General features: G+C 44.5%; 1 protein-coding gene across 3 annotated transcripts in view; it reads right to left on the bottom strand.

The window, feature by feature from the left end:
* Positions 1–25,592, bottom strand: part of EIF2AK4 (eukaryotic translation initiation factor 2 alpha kinase 4) — a 3,701,979-nt gene that overhangs the window by 1,236,522 nt on the left and 2,439,865 nt on the right. For all 3 annotated transcript variants that reach the window (XM_044073832.1, XM_044073831.1, XM_044073833.1), the window contains one exon: positions 22,050–22,115. In XM_044073832.1, the coding sequence (XP_043929767.1) occupies positions 22,050–22,115 (66 nt within the window). The remainder of the gene's footprint in view (positions 1–22,049; positions 22,116–25,592) is intronic.

The following is a 25,592-nucleotide window of genomic DNA, read 5'->3' as shown; positions in this document are numbered from 1 at the left end:
ACTCATGCAAACCGCTTCTGCTTCGGGCTCCATGGCAAGAAAGACTGATGTAATGGAGTTGGCTGCCTTCCTTTATACCACTGACGACCTGACGTCAGTCCTCAAGCGACACAACCGATGCAGAAATACTAAGTCTCTGGTGTTCGGGCCAGCCAAGGGCTACCCTGGCAGGGATAACCCAAATGTGATGACTGCAACAGTGAAACACGAAGAACATCCTAAGCATGTCCTCAGAAAAAAGGTGTCTACATAGAATCAAAATCCTATCACCCACAGTGTCAGGTGAAGAGTGGACATGTCGGGATGGATGAGAGATCCCTTGTCCTGTGTAAGTACGTCTACCCTTTGAGGTAGCTTGTGATGATTACCCTTGGCTAAATGCAGAAGAAGATAGAATAAATACCATCTCGGTCGAAAAGGGAGTCACCAGAAGATTTTGGGAGCATCCTGCTGTATTTTGAACAGGACATTTGGAATGAGAGGAAGGGGAGGGAAGGCATAAAGAAACATCCCCTTCCAGGAAAAAGGGAGGGCGTCCACCTTCCACACCAGAGGACCTAGGACTCTGTCACAAAAAAAAAAGGAAGTTGTCTGTATAGAAGGTAGGCAAAAAAAATCTATTGAGGAGTACCCCACTGGTGGACAATATCCAGAAACACATCCCTGTGAAGCATCCACTCATGGGACTGTGTTAAGGACCTGCTCAGAGAGTTTGCCACAATGTTCTGACCTGAGGGAATCTAAACTGCTAGAAGTGTCACACGATACTGGACAACTAGATTCCCACACTAGAAGTGCCAACCGATAAGGCCTCATCCACCCTTGCTTGTTGACACACCACATCACTGTGGTACTGTCTGTAAACACCTTGCAAGGTCGGGAAAACAGAGGGTCAAATGCTTGAAAAGCCAGCAGAAGAGCTCTCATCTCTTTCACATTGTTGTGTTCTTTCCTTTGTTGAGGCGACCAAAGACCCTGCAGCATTAGAGACAAAGGGTGCTCTACATCCCACATCTGAAGTGTCTGTTAACAACTCCTGGGAGGGAAGAGGGGGTTGAAACAGGATCCCTGGATTGAAATCCAACTGCTGAATCCACCACGGAAATTCCAGCTTGAGACATGGAAAATGAGGAACTGCAAAATTGAGGGTAGGAGAATGCTGAAGCCAAACTGACTTTAGAAACCACTGAAGTTTTCTCATGTGGAATCTGGCAAAAAGGAGCATAAGAATAGTGGAGACTGTAAAACCTAGAGTTATTAGAAACTCCATGACTGGAGACTGAGGCTAGATAAAGAAAGGCTTAAAAGAAGAACATAAGAGTTAATGCTTTGGAAGGTGGCAGGAATGACAGCCTTGGAACAGTCTGGATCCGGCAACGCAGAAATACATGATCCTGTGAAGGAGTCAGAAAGAACTTTTGGAAATTTTTAGTGAACCCCAGACTTTGCAAGAGAGAAATGGCAAAGTGAAGATGCTGCAGTACAATGTCTGGAGAAGATGCCTGAAAAAGGAGCTCTCCTAAGTAAGGAAGGACCTGTATTCCCCTTAGCCTGCAAAAAGCAATCACAGGAGCAAGGCATTTGGTAAATACCCTTGGGGCTGTAGAAAGACCAAAGGGCAAAGCAAAGAACTGAAAATGCCAGGAAGCAACAGAGAAACGTAAAATCTTCCTGAAGGGGATGAATAGGGATGTGAAGATAAGCATCCTTGAGATCCAGAGACACTAGAAAAAACTGAAGCAGCAGCATAGGTTAAGTTTGAAGGGACAACATCCGAATAAAAGGGACCTTCAGAAAGGTGTTTAGGTGAGAGAGATCCAGAATGGGGCTTAAAATGCCTTCTTTCCTGGGGACCAAGAACATTCTAAAGTAAAACCGCTTCCCCCTTTGAAAAACTGGAACTGTCTGAATAGTTCCCTGAGACAAAAAATCCTGAAGAACCCCTGGAAAAAATGCCAACTCTTCCTGAGGGAACTGAGGAATGCCCATGAAAGAGGGAAGAGATTTCCAGACCATGTAGTACCCTAAGCGGATAATGTACAGAACCCAGGAAGCCTGAGTAATCTTTAACCAGACTGGAAGGGATAGGGAAAGACAAGAAAGAGGAATGTGGCTGGGAAGAGCAGAATAGTCAGACAGCACCTGGTTTGTCAGGAAAAGGAGACTTCTGTGTCAGAGGAGCCCATTTCTCACTGTCTTTATCCATGGGAGGAGGATGAGACTGCCTATGAACAAAGGACGGCTTATTAGGGTAATTCCTTTGAAACATAGACACAGGAGAGACAAAAAATGTTTCAATTCCTGTAAAGCCTTGCCCTTTTCCTGAAGAGACTTAAGCAAATCAGCAGCAGCTGCATCAAGTAAGTGTTTAGACAGGCATCCATGAACTTAGCCTTAATACCATCAAGCAAAAGTTGAAGGTGACACCAGAAATATCTCATCACAGAACCAACAGCAGCAGCTCTGGAAGAAGCATCTGCTGCATCATAATTGCCCTTAAAAGAATGGTGAGCCACCTGAGAAGAGGTCCCCAACAAGGTGAGAGCAGAAGTGTCACTCAGAATCAGGCCTGAGAAAGCAGAACCAAAATACATCATGACATATGGATTTGATAACTGACAGCCCTAAAAGCAAGGGAAGCTGAGGTATAAACCTTCTTACATAGCCTTTCCACAGTTCTCCTGTCTTTATCAGAAGGAAGTAAAGTACAGTTTTGTACCTACCATAAATGTAGATGTTCGAAGATCCACATTGCTGCAGTCCTTACACTTGGGTAGTCCGCTGTCCTCGGTCGGCCCGAATATCAAAGTATAAGGCTGACGTCGGTCAAGGCGCATTTGACTGACATCAGGACGTCAGGGTACAAATGCGCATGACCGACGTCATATCCTCAGTCTTTTCTTGCCCCAGATGTCAGAAGACCCTAAAAATAAAGGTCAAAAACCAAAAGACAGCAAACCAACAACCAACCATCCTAGCACTAAAAATATGTACAATATATACAATAGACAATATACACCCAATTGACCAGCCAACCCACACAACCGCCTCTAACTACAGAGGGGAAGGAGGGAGGGTAAATTGGACTGCAGCAATGTGGATCTTCGAACATCTACATTTATGGTAGGTACAAAACTGTACTATGTTCTTCATCTCACATTGCTGCAGTCCTTACACTTGGGTAGAATCCCAAAGCAGAGGAAAGGGAGGATGGCCAAATTATAAGGAAGCAGGAGCTGCCAAAATGCCCTGCAAAACAGCAGTGGCAAAACCAGCCCTGGATTTAGAGTAAAGTGGTAGGTGATAATGCCTGGAAAAAGTATGCACTGAACTCCAAGTAGCTGCCTCCAAAATATCCTTAGTTGCTACCCCTCTCAAAAAAGCTGTTGAAGTGGCAGTAGCCCTAGTGGAATGAGGCCTAATCCCAGCTGGAACTTCCTTGCCATGATGGGAATAACAAAAAGCAATGCAAAACCCAATCCACTTAGAAATAGTTTGTTTTGACACAGGCTTGCCCTGAGAACTCAAAGCAAAAGAAACAAATAACTGCTGAGACTGCCTGAACCCTTTAGTTCTGTCCAAATAATATCGCAACTGCCTGTGTACATCTAAAGTGTGCAAAATCTTTTCCCCTTTATTTTGGGGATTTGCATAAAAGGTAGGCAAATGAATAGTTTGGTTTAAAGCCACACTAGAAACCACTTTAGGCATAAAGGAAGGATTAGTACGTAAAGATACCCTATCCTTATGGAAAATTAAGAAAGGCTCAACTGCCATAAGGGCCTGCAACTCAGAAACCCTTCTTGCAGAGGTAATAGCCAACAAAAAAGCAGTCTTCCATGATAAAAACTTTAATTCAGCAGTAGCTGCAGGCTCAAAAGGTTGTAGAGTGAGTTTCTCCAACACAAAATTGAGATCCCAAGCAGGAGTAGGAGCTCTTCGTGGGGGTCTTATATTCTTTGCCCCTCTAAGAAATTGCTTGAACAAAGGATGAGAAAACAATGGTGGGTCACAATCATAGTGAGCCGAAATTGCTGCAGCATGAACCTTAATAGAAGAGAAGGACAAACCTTTGTCCAGTAACTCAGTAAGATATTGAAGAGCCACACTTAAATTAGGTTCAGAAACATCAAAATCCTTTGCTGCACTCCAAAATAAAAATCTCTTCCATTTGTCTGCGTACACTTTCCTTGTACTAGGCCTTCTAGCTTCCAAAATAACATTCAAAACTTGTTGTGGAAGTGGAGGCCCACTATGGTTCAAAACAGAATATGCCAGGCTGTTAGGTGCAGAGAGTAAAGCTTGACATTGAGCAAATGACTGCCCTCCTGAGACAACAGGTGTGGAATCGTAGGCAAAGGCCATGGAGGCTTCCGTACCAGGCTCCTCAGTAATGGGTACCAAATGCTGTCGAGGCCAATCTGGAGCTATTAAAATCATCCTTGGCTTGTCTTGTCTTGCCTTTAGTAGTACCTTTGGGAGGAGAGGCAGAGGCGGAAAGGCATACACATGAAGATTGCTCCAATTGAAAGAAAGAGCATCCACTCTCCAAGCTGTGGGATGAAACCTTTTTGTGCAAAACTTTGGCAGCTGGTGGTTTAGAGGGGAAGCGAACAGATCTATGTCTGGAGTTCCCCATGACACTGTCAATTTCTGAAATACATGAGGATCCAATTTCCACTCGTGGGGATCCATAATTTGTCTGCTCAACACATCTGCTAAGGAGTTCTGTGCTCCCGGCAGAAACCTTGCCTGAAGATTTAGCTGTAAACTGAGAGCAGTCTCCCACAAAATCATCGCTTGCCTGCATAGGGGATAAGAATGTGTTCCGCCTTGCTTGTTGATGTACCACATGACAGTTGTGTTGTCTGTTAGAATCAACACCTGCCCTGGAAGAAGTAAATCCTTGAAAGCTATTAATGCAAACTGGACTGCTAACATCTCTTTCAAGTTGATATGTAGATGTTGTAGTCTGGCAGGCCACTTGTCTTGTATCCACTTTCCATTCAGATGAGCTCCCCAAGCTTTGTCTGAGGCATCTGTCGTTAGAATCTGACTCGTCTCTGGCCGGGTCACAGAGAGTCCCTTGTTTAGGTGACATTCCTGAGCCCACCACAAAAATTCCTGTTGAATGCAAGGTATTATTTGAATGACAGTGTCCAAATCCTGGCAGTGCTGAGTCCATACATTTTTGAGATACCATTGTAGCTTCCTCATATGCAGTTTGGCATTGGGAAGCACCAGAATACAAGATGCCATGAACCCTAAGGCTTGAAGGACTGTCCTTGCAGTCAGCCCGGACTGATGAGACAACTGATGAAAGTAAAGGGAAAGATTCTTTTGTTTGTCCGGGGTCAAAAGGCCATCTGGGATGCTGTATTCAGTCTCACACCCAGAAAGCACATGTCTTGAGAGGGTACTAGACTGGACTTTATTTCGTTCACAGAATACCCCAGGCATCTTAGCACTGCTATCACATAATCCAAATGATGAAGAAGCTCGTCCCTTCCTTGAGCCAGAATTAGGCAATCGTCCAAATAGGGATAAATCTGTATTCCTTTTAACCTGAGGAAAGCTATCACTGGAGCCAGAACCTTCGTGAACACTCTGGGCGCAGTAGATAAGCCAAAGGGCAATGCAGAGAACTGATAATGAGAAGTCCCAGCTCGAAAACGCAGATACTTCCTGCAACTCAGTCTGATAGGAACATGAAGATAAGCCTCCTTGAGATCTAAAGTTACCATCCAATGATCTTTGCCCAGCAGAGGTAAAAGCTGCTGTAACGTCAACATTTTGAACTTGGGAATGTCCAGATAAGTGTTGAGGATAGATAAGTCCAAAATTGGTCTCCACAGGAGAACCAAACAGCACATCAGATTGTAAAGGAGCATCTAAAATCCTTGTTTTAACATGGTCAGATAAATTCTGATCCCTCAGCCAGGCGTGCCTGCGAAGAACTGACCCAGTGGCAGCCACCCTAGACGAGGCCTGTACAGCATCAAAACCACATTGCAAAGAATGCTTACCCACCTGTTCAGAAACATGTACTAAATCTTGCAACTCTTTACAATCAATACCTTCCGCCAGAGCATCAACCTTAGACTTCAATTGTGAAAGGAGATAGTCTTGGTATTTTAACATGTGAAACTGGCAATTCAAAGCCCTCATAGCTAGAGTGGAAGAAGTATAAACTTTCTTTCCCCATCTATCCAAAGCCTTGGCCTCTTTGTCTGAAGGAACCGGATTCTTGACAACAGAAGCCTTAACACCTTTAGGGCCCTGACTAACAGTTTCTGGGTCTGCCCTAGGACTCTTAAAAGATACTTATGAGCTTCAGGCACCCTGTAATATCTATCAGGTTTAACAGGAGCAGGAGGCAAAGAATCAGGATTAAGAGAAGCCTCTGCAAAAACATCTTCCACCACATCTAAAACAGGAGGAATAGCCAAAGGCCTATGCTGGGGTAAAAACAAAAATTCCCTAAGCCTTTTCCTGGAATCAGAGAAGTCCTGGCCTTCCCACTTAAAATGCTCCCTCATAGAATGAAGAGTTTCTGAAAAAGAAAAATCCTCAGGAGGAGAAGCAGAAGGAGTAGAATCATCCACATCAAAATCAGAATAAGGAGAATACTCCTGCAAGTCTTCAGCCGAAGACTCTGAAACATCCGAAGCCTGCTCAAAACTCCCTGGCTCAGGCTCCACCCTAGGTCTCTTATCAGGAGGGGCAAAGAACCCTAATCAAAGTAATCAAATCTTCTGCCATTTTAAGCATATGCTTCTTGGGCACAGTTCCTGAAGAACTAGGGGTAACACCAACTGAAGCTAAACCTGGCCTGCCCCTGGGAGAAGCCTTGGCAACAGAAGGAGAGGGCCTAACCACCTTAGGAAGGGAGGGGAGTAAAGTAACCTGAGAAGCCCCTTCAGCCTGACCTGCCTCCTGAGAGGCCACATCCTGCAATAACAAAGTCTCTCCCTGGGAACCCAAAGAAATCTCCGGTAGAACCACCGGCTCCACCGACACCTCTAAAAAACCGGCGTCCGGTACAGACGGTTCTTCCAGCCTAGGCTTAACTGCTTTGTCCTTGCGCTTCTTCGAAGAAGCGGGCGTCGGAGCATCCGACGGCATTTTATAATTGCACCGCTTCCCAAAGACTAACCTGGCACAATCCAACCTTCTCTTTATAGTGCGTTTATTGAATCTAGCACAAGAGCGACAGCCAACAACATCGTGCTCAGGCCCTAAACAAGGAATACACAAAGTATGATAATCTCTATGCGGTATCTGTTTCCCACAAGAAATGCAATTATTCACTTTTTCTGACATCCGGTAAACCACTGAGGCAAGAAAAAACTAAAATATTCCCCAACGGGGTACTTAGCCAACTTTGACTCGGTCTGAAACTTCGAAAACGAAAAATCTCAGAACGCCAACCGGCACTTGCAATGCTGCTTCTGCATCGGACCATGCGGCAAAAAAGACTGAGGATATGACGTCGGTCATGCGCATTTGTACCCTGACGTCCTGATGTCAGTCAAATGTGCCTTGACCGACGTCAGCCTTATACTTTGATATTCGGGCCGACCGAGGACAGCGGACTACCCAAGTGTAAGGACTGCAGCAATGTGAGATGAAGAACATCTTAACAGAAGCAGTAAATGAGATTGTTTGCCAGATGTCACAGACACCATAAAGGGGTCAGCAGAAGGACATTTACAGAGAAATTTGCAATCATCAGGCATCCTATAAAACCTATCAGGTATTTGTGGGAAGAGGGGACTGGGAGTTTGGAACCTGAGACAGAGTAGAAAAGGCAGCCAAAATAGGAGGAACAGCAGAAGGCCTAGGAGAGTCCATATGTAGAAGCTCGTAATACATCCCAGGTCTTTCTGTATTAATCAGCTGCAGCTCCCACTGAACATCCAAAGTCCAAAGCGGACATCTGCAATGCCTCCAGGGATGTGCATGAGGTCAGATCCATGCCGGCCTCCAAAGCAGTTGTGGCAGAGGAATCCAATGACAGATCCTCTGGGCTTTCACTAGCCTCAGGACAGATGTCTGGCAAAGGTGGTACAGCAGATGAACTGGACCTAGATTTCTTGGCCATCTTCTTCGCAGATGGCTGACCATACAAGTGGGAAGTTCCTTCCATAGTGCCTTCTGTTAAAAGCTTAAGATGTTGGTTATCTAAGTATAGAACCAAGAGGAAAGCAGACTATGTGGAGTCTTTGGGATGAAAGCCTGAAAACTGGAACATGACATATGGTCGCGGGAAGCACAGAGACAAAACGAACACTGCTCTTGACGATCTTTATGGGGAATCTCTCCTGCACTAGCATTTACCCTTTCTGGATAACATGAACCCACCAGAAACAAAAAAGGGAAAAAGATAACAGCAAAAATCCCAATGGGGCACTTATCTGAAAACGGCTTGGTGAACCAGCAAACAAAGTGAGCATTCAGACAGACAATCAAAAGATGGCATTCAGACATCGGCAAGTAGTTCTGAGGATGGTACTTCCAGACGTCAACTTTATGCCCTAACCTGTATACTGGGAGCATACATGTGACGTATGGCATACCTTAAACAACCTAAAGGCTTTGGCATACTGACTGGATGTCAGGCCGCTCTTGGCAGAGGATCCCTATTGCAAGGAATACTGCAACAGTGAAATGGAAAGACATGCAGAAATATTTCTGTACACAAAATAATGCAATCAATCACAGCTCAGATATGCCAAACAACATTACTTATTTACTATGATTGCAACAAATACATACTATTTGTTATGCTATAAGAACCCTATGACCAATAATGTTCAGAATATACAGGGGACTTTTCCATGTGGCTCCTGCAATTTTTGCCATCTAGATGATTCACATAGTAGCTTTATACATCCATACATTGGTGCTACCTATGATTTTAAGGTTTACGCCACTTGCAGGACCAAGAATTTAGTATATCTGGCAAAGTGCAGAATATGCCCAAAATTTTATATAGGTAAAACAAATAGAATGATCCTCGAAAGAATGAGGGAGCATTAAAGGGATATCAGAAATCTGAATATAAATAATTCTTTGGCTAGGCACATTAAAGAGATGGATGCTACACAACTTTTGTTTCAAAGTTATAGAGACAATTAGTGAAAATGGCAGACTTGGTGAGGTTAGTAATCATACTGAGAGCCGTGAATTGTTTTGGATATTACATCTACAAGCCGATAAAGCATTTGTACTTAATGACAAGGTTTCTTTAAAACCTAGACTGAAGAGTAGGAGATTTTAACTGTTTTTATGTCATGTGTATTAGAGTTGCTTATGTACTTGTTGGTTATTTACTAGAAAGGATCACCCAGACTCTGCTACACTTTGCTGTGAGGGAAAGGTTAGTTTGCTTTTTATTTGTTGCATTTTGTATTACTTTATTGCCTTTTTCTATTTTGAGTACTGTGATTTGTTTTCTTTACCTTGTGTTTTACTTGTATCCTGCTTTTAACTGCAAATTAAAAGTTGAAAAGAGACCACAGCTCTGTCTCTTGTGAGTCAGGCAGAAATATTTTTTCCCACCTGGTTACTGTTGTGTTCTTAAACCCCACTGTCTTTCTAGTTGCCTGCCCCTTATGTTAATTTGACCATATATCTCACTTCCTCTTTGCTTTTACTGCCTTGTGTAAGCACAAAATAAGAAGTTATGTACTCACCATAACGTTCCATCTGAGTAGGTATCTTCATTTGTCTGCAACCTGTGGGATACGGATCCGATCTCGGATCCGAGCCAGCAACTTCTATCATAGCATAGATCCCAGCTCCTAGCTCCTCCCCCTTACCCATAATCCCCTGCCTACCCTAACTGACCTCAGATCAAGTTTGCCCCATAGCACAGCAGATAAAAGTGTCCCAATGGGAACATATGCTAATAACACAAGAACGATCATATTGGTCAGGGGGAAGGAGGGGGGGATGGTTGCAGACAAATGAAGATACCTACTCAGATGGAACGTTATGGTGAGTACATAACTTCTTAATCTGAAGTAGGAACTTCATTTGTCAGCAACCTGTGGGACAGAGTCCCCATCTACCTAAATCTTGGGTGGCCTTCATGGAAGGATATTCCGGAGCACCGCAGAGCCAAAGGACGCTCTACCTCGGGAGACAACATCTATTTTATAATGGCTGATAAAGGTGTGAGATGAAGCCCAAGTGGCTGCGGAACAAATGTCATCCAGTGGAACCCTAGCTTGAAAGGCCGCAGAAGTGGCAACGGCCCTAGTAGAATGAGCATGGACTCCTTGAGGTGCAGGCCTTCCCGAGCTCTGATATGCTAAAAGAATACAACTCGAGATCCATCGAGAGAGAGAAACTTTAGAAACTGACTTTCCGAAATTACTTTTGGCAAAGGAGATAAACAACTGATCGGATTGCCTATGATCAGCAGTGCTATGGATATAAAAACGTAGTTGTCTGTGTACGTCTAAGGAATGTAGCTTGTACTCTCCTTTATTATGAAAGTTGGGGAAAAACACTGGAAGACTGATAGATTGATTGATGTTCGCTTCTGAAAATACCTTCGGCAGAAAGGACAGATTGATCCTGAGGTAAACCCTATCCGGGTGAAAGACCAGATATGGTGGTTTGACACACAGAGCTTGCAATTCTGACACTCTTTTGGCTGAAGTTATGGCCACCAAAAAGGCTGTCTTCCAAGAGAGAAATTTGAGATCAACCGTGGCCGCCGGTTCGAATGGGGGACCAGTCAAGACCTGCAAGACTAAGGATAAATCCCATGGAGGTACCACCTCTTTAACTGGAGGCCTAAGGAGGAAGGTACCCTTGAGGAAGGTCTTACACAGTTTGGAAATGATAAGAGGGCCAGACTCTTGCCCCACGTGATAGTATGAGATTGCTGCCAGTTGTACCTTGACAGTGGAAGAACTAGCCCCTTGGTGAAAGAGAGAGGTTAGAAAATCTAGAACCGACGATATCGGGGCTGTAAAAGGGTCTAAATGATGGTGTTCTGCCCAAATGGTGAAGCGTTTCCACTTACTCCGATAAACCTTCCTGGTGGAAGGCTTGTGAGCTGCTACAAGAATGGCTTTGACCGGTGATGAGATCCCGGGAGTCCTTATGAGGAGTGGAACTGGAGCAACCAAGCCATCAGCTTGAGGTTGACCAGGTTCGGAGTCGGAAGACCGAGAGGGTGAGAAATGAGATCCGGAATGGGATCCAGAATCCATGGTGGATACACTAGGTGAGACCATAGGTAAGGGAACCACGTCTGACGAGGCCAGAATGGGGCAATGAGGATCATCTTGCTCCCCAGCAGCCTGGCTTTCTGTAATAACTTCAACATCAGGGGAAGAGAAGGGTAAGCATGAAGCAGACCGGGAGGCCAAGCATGAACTAGAGAGTCTCTCGGGGACTCCCCCGGAGGGGGGATCAGAGCGAAGTAATCGTTGCATTTGGTGTTTGAAGGAGAGGCAAAAAGATCGCAACAAGGTTGCCCCCATCGGGCAAATACTTGCTCTGCAACTCGATGGTTGAGAGACCATTCGTAAGGAGTCAGGATAGTACGACTGAGCCTGTCCGCTAGAATGTTGGACCGTCCCGGAATGTGCGTTGCTATGAGAAAGTGGTTGGTGGAAATCGCCCATTCCCACACTCTCATGGCCTCGCGGCAAAGGGGGTAAGACCTGGTTCCCCCCTTTTTGTTGATGTACCAGACGACCAACATGTTGTCTGTCTGTACCACAATCGTCCCTACCGGAAGAGAGTTGTGTAGTGCCTGCAACGTCAAAAGCACCGCCCTCATCTCTAGGACATTGATATGCAAAGAGGTCTCTACATCATTCCATGTGCCTTGGACTGTCCTGCCTGAAAAATGCCCCCCACCCCCACCCCCAGGTGAGAAGCATACATGGTCACTGTGTCGACTGGCGGAGGTAGTGAGAAGGGACGTCCCGTGTGGAGGTTGGGAGACTGGAGCCACCACAGGAGCGATCTTCTGCAAGCCTTGCTTAAGGAAATGGGGTGAGACAGGGACCATTGTACCTGGAGGGTCCACTGCAGAACCCTCATGTTCAACCGGGCCAATGGCAGCAGAGGGATTGCAGCCGCCATAGATCCTAGGGCCCTCAGGATCAATTCCGCCGAAGGAGTTTGCAGTTGAAGGATGGCCTGCACGTGCAACATCAGGTTCCGAAGCCGATCTGGAGTCAAAAACGCAAGCATCTGTCTGGAATCCAGTCTTGCCCCTATAAAATCCAACACCTGTGTAGGGATGAGAGAGGATTTGGTCATGTTGATGGCTAATCCTAATAGTGGAGCCAGACTGAGGAAATAATCCCTGCATGAACAAAGTAGATGTCTTGTTGGGGCTGTGAGAAGCCAGTTGTCAAGGTATGGAAAGACCTGAATTCCCTGGAGTCTCAGGTGGGCCGCTATTATCGCTAGGACCTTGGTGAACACCCTGGGGGCTGAGGTGAGACCGAAGGGGAGGACCCTGAATTGAAAGTGACTGGCTCCCAGCCGAAAGCGGAGAAACCTCCTGGAACGCCTGTCCACTAGAATGTGATAGTACGCATCCTTGAGGTCTATGGAGCACATCCAGTCGTCCTCCCGCAATAAGGGGAGGACGGATTGCAACGTGACCATTCTGAACTTTTCTTTGGGTACCGCCACGTTTAGGAGAGAGAGGTCGAGGATGGACCTCGAGTCCCCCATCTTTTTTGGCACCAGAAAGAACTTGGAGTAAAACCCTGATCCGACTTGATCTGGGGGGACGGGCTGGATGGCTCTTTTTTGCAGAAGCTGCTGAATTTCTGCAGCAGCCGCCTCCCTCTGACTGGGTGGAACGTCGGGAAGGCTTCTGATTCTGGGGTTTACTATAAAGGGAATTTGGTAACCTCTGGATATAACACGAAGCACCCAGCGATCCGTTGTTATGGACTCCCATTTTGCTAGGTGCCTCGAAAAACGCCCCCCGACTGCCTCCAAAGTGGAGCAGTCGGGTAACCCCTCAGGGGGTCTGCGTGGGCCTCTCAGAGAACGGTTCTCTGGACCCAAAATTCCTAGGACCCCCTCCTGCCTCTGGGGCGGCGTCCTGCCTGTCCTCCTCTGCCACGAGAGGACTGGTTGTCCTGAGCAGACTGGGATTGATGCGATTTTCGGAACCACATCTTCTTCTGACCCTTTTGGTTCTTGGAAAAGGACCTCTGGGGCGCAGAGAAGCGGACTCCGAGTGCAGAGAAGGTCTTCCCATCTTTCTCGCTCTGGACAAGAGTGTCGCGAATGGTTTTGCCGAACAGTGCAGAACCATCAAAAGGGGCATTCGCGAATGACGCCTTAAAGGGTTCCGAGAAGTCACAGTGACGAAGCCAGGCCTGTCTCCTCATGACAAGCCCAACTCCGCCTGCTCTAGCGGCTCCCTCCGTAGCATGAGACAACAGCCGCATAGAGGTGTTAGAGCGGAGGGTGGCCATTCGGGAGGAGTACAGATCCTTGTCTCCCTCCGACATGGACCCTGGGGGGGAAGCAGCGTATTCCTTAATTAGATCCCGCTGCATCCGAATAACGTGTGCCATGTAGTTCAAGGCCCTCATAGAGAAGGTCGCTGAACTGAAGGCCCGCTTCCCAAGACGGTCCATCGTGTGAGACTCCTTGCTTGGAGGATGAACCGTGGGGCTCTCCTGAGCCAACTCTTTCTTGGTGGCTGCAGCCACCAACATGGCATCCACAGGGGGACCTCTGCTCCAGTGTGATCTCTCTGCAGAGGGGCTCAAAATTTTGTCTGGACGCTTGGGGATCGGCTCTGCAGTGTCCGGTTCCTTCCAAGCCCTAGAGGATATGAGATCCACCAGGGGGTCGGGTGGAGGGGACACCCAAGAGGTAGATGGCCCTGCCTCAAACGCCTCAAGGAATACAGACTCATCAGAGGAAGCCTTGGGGGCAGACCACCCACCCCTGATTTTGAGCATTTCCATGATGTCTCCAAAGGAGACATCCTCGAGGGGTGACCTAGGGGAGCCTTCCCCTTCATCCAAGACCTTATCTTCGGTGAGACTCACAGGGGAGTCTATGTGCCTCCTTTTGCACTTTGCCTTGTGAGGAATCTCCTCGGGGGGGGCTGTCCGAGGAGTCCTCACGGGCTGTATCCTGTTCCACTGGAACTCCTGAAGGCGCTGAGGCAGGCTGCCCCGAGGGCCGGATGAGGGGAGCCAGGGCCAGATGAGGAGGAGTGCGGGAGGGAGTCGAAGCCAGGACCGGAGGCCTGGAAGCACTCGACAGTACCCTCTCCACCGCAGTGAAAGCCGAGGTGGAGCCGCTCTCAGACGGATCCAAGATCCGACTCCCACTCGGATCCGAAGCGGGGATCGGACCCGGCGCCGAGAACGTCGGATCCGAAGGACCAGTGTGCTCTGACCGGGACGGAGCCGAAAGCACACCGAATCCTTCGGATCCAAAGCTCGGCCCACGGCTCCGAGAGGTTGGATCCGACAAACTCGAGGGAGCAGTCGGAGCCGACGTGCCCAGCACGGTCGGCTCCGACCTACCCCCGGATCCAACGTGGCTCGGCTCCAAGCGCTCCAAACCCGGGATGCGGGTCGGAGAAGGAGCTATAGGAGTGAAAAAAGGGGTTGAGCTCCCCCCCAGAGAGGGGGGGGCAAGAGCACTCCCATCTGCATCTGGGCCTGGATGAATCTCCTCATCATCCGGTCCATGTCCGCATCAGACATGCTAAAAGTGGACCTCGAAGAGGCCACCGAGGCAGACCTGGAGCGTCGCCTCGATGACTTCGAAGGGGACCGGATCACCTCCTCCTCGGGTCCCGGGGAGAAACAAGGGGATCGGATCCGAGGAGGAGATCGAGAAGACTTGGACGGAGAAGCCCTCTTGGCGGGCGGGGCCAATGAGGAGTCATCGGCCTGCCGCTTAAGGTGTTTCTCCCGCCGCTTCTCTTTCCTGGCCTCCCTATCCTCCGGAGCCGAAGCGGGAGGTTGAGTCCCGGTCGGAGGAAGGGAGGCAGGAGTGACCGCTACCAGGGGGGGTAGCGGGCACCGAAGTACCAGAGGCCGAAGCAGAGTCTGGGGGTAGAAGGCCCGACAGAACTAGCTTCGACCTTCGATCCTCGAGTGCCCTGGGGTTGAACGCCACGCAAATCGCGCAACCCGAAGAGAGATGTTCAACCCCCAAGGCACCTAACGCACCGAGTGTGGCCATCAGCCGGTGAAAACTTGTGACCACACTCGGTGCATTTCGAAAAAATGGCTTTACGGGCCTCCGACATTACTACAGTAAAGCACACTCACTAGGCCCCTAACACTCAAGTCACACACACACGCTATGACCAGCGGGGGAGGGAGAAATATTTTAAATTAAATTAAATTTAAGCTAAAAGCTAAAATAATAAGATTAGTGTAAAGGGTAAACCTACCACGCACACATAATCACTCACTCAGAAGAAGAAAGAGAAAAAAAAAAAACTTTTTTTCTCACAAAACGCTAAAAGCTCTGGAACCTAGCTGTTGCTTGAAGAGCGGCAAACTAGATCTGAGGTCAGTTAGGGTAGGCAGGGGATTATGGGTAAGGGGGAGGAGCTAGGAGCTCGGATCTATGCTATGATAGAAGTTGCCGGCTCGGATCCGAGATAGGATCCGTATCCCACAGGTTGCTGACAAATGAAGTTCCTACTTCAGATTTATCATTTTGTGAAATCACTCCCTTCAACTATTTAAATTTATTGGCCATCCTACTGTATTCCATAGTACCATAATACAAATGTAACCACCCCCCTTTCAATCTATCTTGCGGTTTTAAAAATAGTGACTCTCCATTAAAAACTAGCTTTTTAGACAGGTAAAACTTAAGTTACTTTCACATCTAATTCCTCTACTGCACACTACAGTGTTCAGGATAAACCATTTTTTTCATCTTACCTTTAAGCATCTATTGCAAGACCACCAGTTATTGGAGAGCCCACATTCTGCCTCTCAGTAGTCATCTTGGGATTAGTGCTTCTGTTTTCTCCTGGTGAGAGGAGTGCAGTTATATTATTTCCTGGAAACTGCTGATCACCAGAAAGCTTAATAACTGCTTTATAGGTGACAGCTTGGAATCTGTGCTTATATTCTGATCCTGGTGAGAGTAGGAGCAGAGTGCATTAATTCCTGACTCTTTCTGGTTGGAGTCCCTGTGACTAGCACTTGCTCTAAAACCTGCTGGAAAGCTCTAGGAAGCCTTAAACTGATACATGCACTCAACTCTCCTTGTTAATAAGGAGAAATTAACTGTAGGCACTAAACAGCCTATAATTGCAAAGTACCTTGCCAAGGTAAGGGGAAAAAAAGCACCTAACCAGGCATGTCCAAGGGTCAGCTTCCAGAGATTTCTCCTGTCCACCTGGTGAATCTGGGCATACTGGGACAATGCAGCAATTGCCTCATGTACACAGACAAGCCTCTCCTCCTACCACCCAACACTACAACCTGCGAGAGATGCACTTACATAGCGAAACTGGAAGCAAAGCTCTCTCTAGCCAAGACTGTGCTAGACAATCAAGAGGAGAAGGTTAACACCAACACTACACCTCAAGCAACACAAAGCCCTTCAAAAAACCCTCACCACCAACACCCACAGATAGCAACACTAAACACACATATGCGGAGGCCCTTAACATTAACCTGCCCAAGCAACAAGGACCTCCAAAGCTGAAATGCAAACAAACACCAATAACAACCAAAGTATCACATAGCTCACAACACCAGTGTGCCACCCAACAACAGCCCCTAGGCAAGACAACGTACCCAACACTTTAGTCATAGGTGACTCCATAGTCAGGCACACTGGATGTCACACTCACCAGGCTGAGCAAGGAGAAAATTACAGTCAGCTGCCTGTCGGGTGCCAGGATCCACCACATAATGCATGCACTCAAGTCACTCCACAACAAGCACAAATACGACTCTGTCATTGTCCATGTTGGAGTGAATGACTTGAGACATACCTCCCTAGACTACATGAAAACAGACATGGAAGAGCTCTCGGATCATGTGACCCAGGCAGGTATGACCCTAGCCCTGAGTAGCATCCTGCCTTTGTCCAGAATGATATCACAGTATAAGGACAAAATGATGGACTTCAACAAATGGCGAAGCTTCTGGTGTCATTCAAAGGGGATCCAGTATCTGCCTAGGAACGACATGATTGACAAACCACGATGCTTTGCCAGAGATGGTCTGCACCTGTTGCCCCTGGGATTCAGGTTACAGGCTAAGGCTCTTGCCACCCTTACAGTGCCTTTTTTAAACAAGGTTCAAAGGACAAAACCACCACCGTAACAGGTACATATGCAAAATCTGAAGTTAATGCTACTCAATGCTAAAAGTCTAAACCTCAAAATGCACTCTCTTGAGGCACTCCTAAAAATGGAGAACATTGATATCTTGCAGTAAATGAGACCAGGTTCAAGGCTCCAGAGAGCACCCCTGCAATAACAGGCTATAACTCTTACCACACTTTTCGGCCACCAAACCAGGACCGAAACACTAAAGGTAGAGGAGTGTCCACATTCGCCACGGATATTCACACCTCCAGGCTAGCTGCCGAACATAATGCATCCGAAATTCTCCAGGTGCAACTAACACTAGGTAAGATTGCAATCCAAATTGTAGCTTGCTACAAATCCCCCACCATGCCCCAAGATTCTCACTACATCTTCCTAAACATACTGGAAATTATTAAGATACAACCAAACACCCTAATACTGGGTGATTTCAACTACCCTGCCATTAACTGGGAAAACTACTTGTGTACCAATACCTTTGCCCAAAGGTTCTTGGAATTCATAAATTCCAACGCCCTGGATCCATAGTCCCACCAGGGGCTCCAATATCCTGGACCTGGTCATTTCCAACATGGGAAATCGATGCTCCAGACCAATGGTCACCCCTCGTTGGTTAGGTCTGACCATAAGCTAATCACCTTTGACATCCACATCCCACCTCCACCCCCCCAGTAAGGAAACATCCGTAAAAAACTTCTCCAAGGCCAATTTCATGCTACTCAAGTCAGAAGTGACAAACTTCATGACATCCATGCAGATGGTAACAAAGTTAGACTGCCGAATCCTACACTAAAGCATTGTACAAGCATATCCACTCATGCATGAATCGTGCATCTCAAACAGAACCAAGACGATCTCCTCCAGAAAAAGGAAGCCAATCTGGTGGTCCCCTGTCATAAATAAACCATACAACAGAAGGAAGAAACTGTTGCAGAAAAGAGGAAAATCCCAGGATGCAAAAAACTCCCTTACCAGCCTCAGTAAGAAGCTGAGATCCCTCAAAATCCTCCAAAGCTAGTTACGAAACTAAAATTGCCAAAGATTCCAAAGACAAACACAAGGCATTCTATAGCTAAATGGCAATGCTCAGATCTGCTCTGAGCTACAACAGAATGGCATTAAATATACTGATCCCAAGGATATTGTCAATATCCTAGCAAATTGATTCAGTCCAGATAATAAGAGCCACACAAACCCAAGAAAGCAAAAGAAAACGTGGATCCGGACAGGCAGAAGAAACAATTTATTAAACGTAGAGACAAATAAAAACGTGCTGGTAAAACATGTGATAAGCGCTTTCATTTGGACTATGCCAAACTTCCTCTGATAAAAAACACATCATTTCCTTTAGTTGGGAGCTTTTAACAAACGACTTCCTAGTGAGAAACAAAGTTGACATCTTTCCCCCTATAGTTTTTATAAGAGGGGTTATAACCTCAAGAGATGTTTTGAGTCCACTATTAAAAATAGGTTTAGTGGCAATATGCATAAATGTGGCAGATGCAAATATTGTAACTGTATATTAGAAACAAGTGCTGTTACTGTTAACAATTATTACATTAGAATTTTGGGGAAATTCAACTGCCACAATGAAAAAATTGTTTATTGTGCTTTATGTACACATTGCACATGTTTTTATGTTGGGAAAATGGAGCGAAAATTAAAAAATTGCATGGGTGAGCATGTTAGGGCAATAAGGGATAACACTGAAACAAATGCATTGGCAAAATATGTCAATTTAAATCACACACATCTTTTTAAATTTTTCATCTTGGACACTCTAAAAAGTGATAGCAGAGGGGGAGCCTGGCAAGCCATCCTAGAAAAAATGGAACTAGGATGGCAAATAACATCTTAATGCACATTCTTGGCCAGGACTCAATGGTTCACTATCTCTAGGAAGTGTTGTAAAATTAAAATCACTAGATGAAATGGTTACATGTATACATTTTATTTATATTTATATTCATCACCTATATATACATTTCTCTTATATGTTTAGTATTTCATATACTGTTTTTAAATGGATTTATAGTACAAAAAAAAAATATATATATTTTTTTTGCTGGCAATCAATTGTTTACTCATGTAATTATTCTCGTATTTAACTTTTTTCCTTGGGGACTATACAATTATTTTTTTTTGTAAATTGCTATTTTTTTGCGGATTATTCGTATAAATGTTTCTTTTTTTTTCTGTCCTTGTTATTGTCTCGGAGCTTTTCTCCTCGGGCCTCTACTGAAAATGGACATATATCCAGTTAGACTAGCCCGGTCAACAAATGTAAAATAAATAAAAAATAAATACATAAATATATATATATATATATATATATATATATATATATATATATATTTTTTTTTTTTTTTTTTCATTTACATGTATGCGCTGATTATTTTTTGCTGCTCTTACTTGTGAAGGGGGAGTGTTATGTTACTTCATTGATGGAAGGGAATGGACAAATGAGAGCTTTTTTGTAGTATGACAATGTTTTTAAACTAAAGGAAGTGATGTGTTTTTTATCAGAGGAAGTTTGGCATAGTCCAAATGAAAGCATTTATCACACGTTTTACCAGCACGTTTTTATTTGTCTCTAAGTTGAATAAATTGTTTCTTCTGCCTGCCCAGATCGATTCAGTGCCAAATTCACCCCCCCTCTCACCCCCTAAACAGCCCATCTCAATAGCGAAAGATTGCCAAATTCCAGTAATCACGGCCACAAAGGTTAAAAACGCATTCTCCAAAGCTAAGAATACTGCATCCATGGGACCAGACAACATCCCAGGCTGTGTACTACACGAACTACAAAATGAACTGGCATCTCACCTGAGTGTCATGTTTAATCATAGCCTCAGCTCAAGCTTCGTGCCCACTGAGTGGCGCACAGCTACAGTTATCTCACTCCACAAGGGGGTATCCACCTTGGATCCTGGGAACTACCATCCCATCAGTCTGACAAGCCTGATCTGCAAGGCCATGGAATGTATTATCATGGAACTTATAAACAAAGACACTGGCAACCTTCAAACACTGGACCCCACCCAGTTTGGGTTTGTGAAGGGCCAATCGTGTCTCTTGAACCTGACTGACTTCTTTGAATCAGTCTCCAGAGCCGTGGAGGAGGGTAAGGCGGTCCACACCGCCTATCTGGACCTCGTCAAAGCCTATGACACCATCCCCCACTCAGGAATCATAGATGAACTTACTAAGCTGGGCATTAATCCCTACTTCACTCAATGGGTTGCCAACTGGCTTTCTGACAGAACCCACACTGTAAAAGTACCTGGCTCCAAATCCAGCTCCAGACAAGTGACAAGTGGAGTACCTCAGGGTTCACTCCTGGGACCGCTCTTGTTTGGCATCTACTTCTCTGAAGTACAGGCCAGCACTAAGGGACTCTGGCTAACAAAGTTTGCAGATGACTGCAAACTGGGAGCCATTACTGAATCCCCAAATGATGTGGATATTCTACAAAAGGGCCTTACAGAAACAGATGCTTGGTGCCAGAGCCATGGCTTAAGCTCAATGCCAAGAAGTGTATAGTTATCCCCTTTTGTAAAAACCATGTACCCATGAATTACCACATAGGTGGCAGTACACTAAACACCAAAAGTGTGATAAGAGACTTAGGAACACAGGTGGACAGTGGTCTCACCTTCAATAAACACATCGCCACAACAGACAGGAAATCCTATGTGGCACACCTCGTCACTAAGGGCTTTTCATCCAGACAAAAGGAGGCCATTGTCCCACTGTACTCATCCCTCATTAGACCCACCATAGAGTACAATGCCCCATTTAGTATGTAACTCACAAGACATCTGCAACAACTGGAAAGGCCGCAGAAACACCTCACTAAAAGAATCACAGGCCTAAAGCAGATGCCCTATGCTGACCGACTAAAAAAAAAAATCCAGCTATACTCTGTCGCATACTGTCTACTCAGAGGCGATCAATGCTTAATATACAAGGCCATGTCAAACCCAGAGCTGTTAGGACATACTACACTTAAAGAAATCCCAATCCATCAGAGCCACACACTCCAGGGACCTAAACCTTGTCATCACACTGACCAAAACATGCTGAAGGGATAGGTTCCTGACCCACAGACTCCCCATACTCTGGAATAGATTGCCCATACATGTCAAGCAGAGTGCCTCCTTGGCCCGAACCTTGATGACTGGATGGGAGATAGGAAATTTACCCCGGGGATCATGTCAGTCACCCTGCTAGACAGGGGTCCAGGGAAGTAAATGCTGTTGGAAGAAATAGCCAGGGAATTGTTATGGCTAGGATAGGCCCTAGGACCGACAGCCTAGTACAAACCTACGAACCTAAGAACCTATAAAATGGTATTTAATGATTGTGTTTTTTGATATTGACATGGTCTGAAGAAGTTATAAGAAAGCGCTCACCATTTACATGCATTAATTAAAGTACCTTCTTGCCTCTTCGACACAGTTTTATTAGGAACATTACTTATCACTTCAAACGGAAATGTTTTGCCAGTTTAGGGCAGCCAAAAAGGGCCTGAATACCCATCTAATACTGTGGAGACAAGGGACTTTGACTTACCGCCATTTCTAAGCCTCCATTACTATGTTCATGACCTAAAGAAATAAAAACCAAAACACTTTTTCTACATTCAGCTTCTACTTAACACCATTCAGTCTCTGAGCTGTAACACAGTATGACAAAAATCTACAATACTTACACTTGTTCGGGAAAGAGGAACATTGCAAAGTTTGGCTTCCACCTCTCGCCTGGTCAACTTTTCACTCTGAGGGAAAAAAAGTTTAAAGTATTAAAAATTATTTTTTTTAACTTCTAAAACATTTACTTTAAACCAGGATGTGGGGATAATACTTCTTACAACTAAAGAAAACTATCCCATACCTCAGTGCTGACAGTATTTGGACTATCCTAAGCTTAGACACGGAAGTCTTGGATTTCAGAAAATAGAGCACAAAGAAATATTAAACATGACTTAAATCAAGGGACGGGGCAGATGATTAGTGTAGAGAAATTAAAAGAAGTTACAGTAAAAGACATTTATACAGAAAACACATTGTAAATATACAAATGCTGCCAAACACATTAGCTATACAAATGAAACATAAGTCTATAATTGTCGTGTTAGCTGATCTCTGACAAGGAAAAAGTGTAAACTGAAAAAACGCATATATTCAGTATATAAACTAATCTTTGAAATGACTCTTGCACATACAGCTGTGTTCTTCCTAACAGTCAGTTCTTGGTAAAATTCTTCAACATTTCTAATTCTTGTGCTGGGGTACGCTGACCACCATTCCAGTACAGGTGGCCGCACTTGGCAAAATAACTCCCTGTTCTGTCTCACTGAAAAGCAAGTCAGCTGTACATACTGAGTGAAACAATGATCACAAATTATAAATATGTTATACTTACAGAATGTAAGAAACTCTGGTAGGAAGATGAACAGCCTAAAAGGGTTCTCATCCAGGAAAAAAGAGGTCATTGTTCCCCTCTACTAGTCACTCATTAGACCCATTATACAGTACAACGCCCCTTTTGGAATGTACCTCACAAGACATCTGCAGCAGCTGGAAAGGCCACAGAACTACCTCACAAAGAGGATTACTGGTCTCAAACAAATGCCCTACACTGACCGACTCAAAAAACTCCAGCTTTACTCCGTAGCATATCGACTACTCCAACATGATCTCTGCCTAACATATAAAGCTATGTCAAACCCAGAGCTGTTGGACATACTACACCTAAAGAAGTCTCAATCCTTCCGAGCTACACGCTCTAGGGACCTAAACCTTGTCACCACAATAAACAGGACACGCTGGAGAGATAGATTCCTGTCCCAGAGACTTCCTATACTCTGGAACAAGCTACTCATCTATGTCAAGCAAAGTTCTTCATTAGCACTCTTCAAGAAAAATCTTGATGAGTGAATAGGAAATACACCCCGGGGATCACTTCTGTGTCTCTGTTGGACAGTGGCACAAGAAAATAACTTTCTTGGGTGGCGTAAGCTATGGAATCTTGCTGGCTAGGCTTACGTAGGCCCTTGGGCCGTTAGCCTAGTACCTACCTATGAACCTACAAACCTATAACCAGGGGCACTAACAGAAGGCAAAAGACACTCAGTGCAGACTGTCTGCCCAAAGATAATTGTGAATTACGTACCCAAGGTATTTGGCTAGCTTTACTGTACTCGGATTACTTTTCTCCAAGTCTTGCAGCCACTTTCCTTCCCAATCTTTTGTACCCTACCACTCCTCCTCATCTGGCACTTATTTCTTAAACTTTTTCTCTTCCTCCTTCTCTTACACCTCCCATTAACTACAATTCATCCTATGTCCATTTATCTTCCTGCTAATTTCCATAATTTCTTATTCTCTCTCTCTCATCAGTTTTTAAGATAAATTACTTCTTTTCTGTCTATAAATTACTAATTTCAACTAACCCGAGTTTGATCTTTTCCCTGCAGCCATCATGTTATAAATACATTAAGTATTGTATTTTATTTTCTATTCAATAATTAGCTAATACACATTAATCTCTCTTGTTTTCTGTGTTAAAATGCAATTTTCATGTGTAGCGTCCAGTGAAAATGGGTTTTACCCATTCAGACTTTTCCCGGACAACAAAGACAAATATGTAAGTAAATCCACAGAAAATAGCATACCACTTACAGCTTTAATCCACAGCAGACAACTATGTAGGCGAAATGACTTCTTGCAATTTGTCAAACTAGATTATTCAGTTTCAACAAAATCTGTAACTGAGGATACTCGTATTTCAATCATTAACAAATACAAAGCACTGGCAGCCAGCAGAAAATGTCAAAGACTGCAGTTCCTTGGCTTCTCTCTGCCTTCTAGGGAAGGTAATTCCTTGTACTCTAATGCTGTATTTTTAAAACAGCTAACTACTTATTGGAAATTAAACACTAAAGTAACAAATTAAGATAAATATACCATAAGATATATTCTTTTTCCTACAAAGCATACTTCAAATGACTTGATAAAAGCATTAACATTGTTTCTATTACAATAATTTCAATATGAACAAATCCTGTGTTCACTTCCAGTTGGAACGCAAGTAAAACCAGAAAATAATTACATGGAATTCAGTCATAAAGGATATATTTCCAGATCAATTTATTACATGAGACCACCAGGGATTATAACATGTAATAGCAGTTTTTTTTTCTGTAGCCACTTTTTGTTTGAAGTGGTGTCATTGCAGACAGTAAATATAAAACCTATCATTTAACATCTCAGATATGTGCTAGTTCTCATAAATGGACTTTACATAGGCTCTCAACTATGTAGCACCTGGGAGGGAGGAGATTCTTTGAATAAACTTTGAAGATGTTTCATTCAACTTAACCTCCTCATTCAAATCTACGTACAAAAAAAAAAGTCATAACCAGGAAAAGGAAAATAAATATTTTTCTTTTTCTTTTACATAGTCACTGAACAAATGGTAAGATGGTTCCCCAGTGATGAAGAAATAAATCTGTAACTTCAAAGGAAACACTCCCTTTTAGAAGGGATTCTGACCTAAATGGGAACAATATTTCTGTTAAGACTCTTGTCACATGTTCAATACAGTGCTTATGTTATGATTCCACAATGGAGGTGATAGTCTAGGCAGAGCACATTTTCAAATAGCAAAAACTGCAAACTGCTGTAACTTGCTAACAGAAACCGGTAGCTAAAGTGTCTATAATGTCCAGAAGATCAACAAAGAAGGGAAAAAGTGAAGTAAAAGAGAGAGTAACTGTGAAAAATCAGGAGTCTGAAAGCAGTATAGTGGAGCAAAAGCAGGAAAATCTGACTGTAATGGGAAATACACCCTCAGAAATTCAAGATAAGTGGCTACCAGTTAGAATATATGGAGACAAATAAAAGGTGGCTGCAGGAAAGCAGAAATGTTTTAACCAGACATGCAAAGAAAATAACTGGTATGCAATGGCTGAAAAGAAGATGAAAGAAAAAATGGTAGAAAAGCAAATAAAATATGAGCAAATGGCACAGAAACTTGCTGAACTTGAGGATATGTCTTAACTGAGGTTTACAGCAGCACCAGAACAAATCAAAGGAAAGGCTTTATTAAAAAAAAAAAAAAAAATTCCTCCGCACACGGACCAGACTTTCTGTTACTGATATTACAACAGAAACAGTGCATAGAATAAAATACAGTCCCTACTGAAATGCAGGCATCTGTAATTCCAAGTGCCAACATGCTGTAAAAACAA

The sequence above is a fragment of the Protopterus annectens genome, chromosome 6.part0, assembly GCF_019279795.1.
Source record: "Protopterus annectens isolate FY-2018-M chromosome 6.part0, PAN1.0, whole genome shotgun sequence".
Lineage (NCBI taxonomy): Eukaryota > Metazoa > Chordata > Ceratodontiformes > Protopteridae > Protopterus > Protopterus annectens.
Note: the sequence above shows the minus strand (reverse complement) of the source record. Positions and strands in the feature narration are given on the sequence as shown.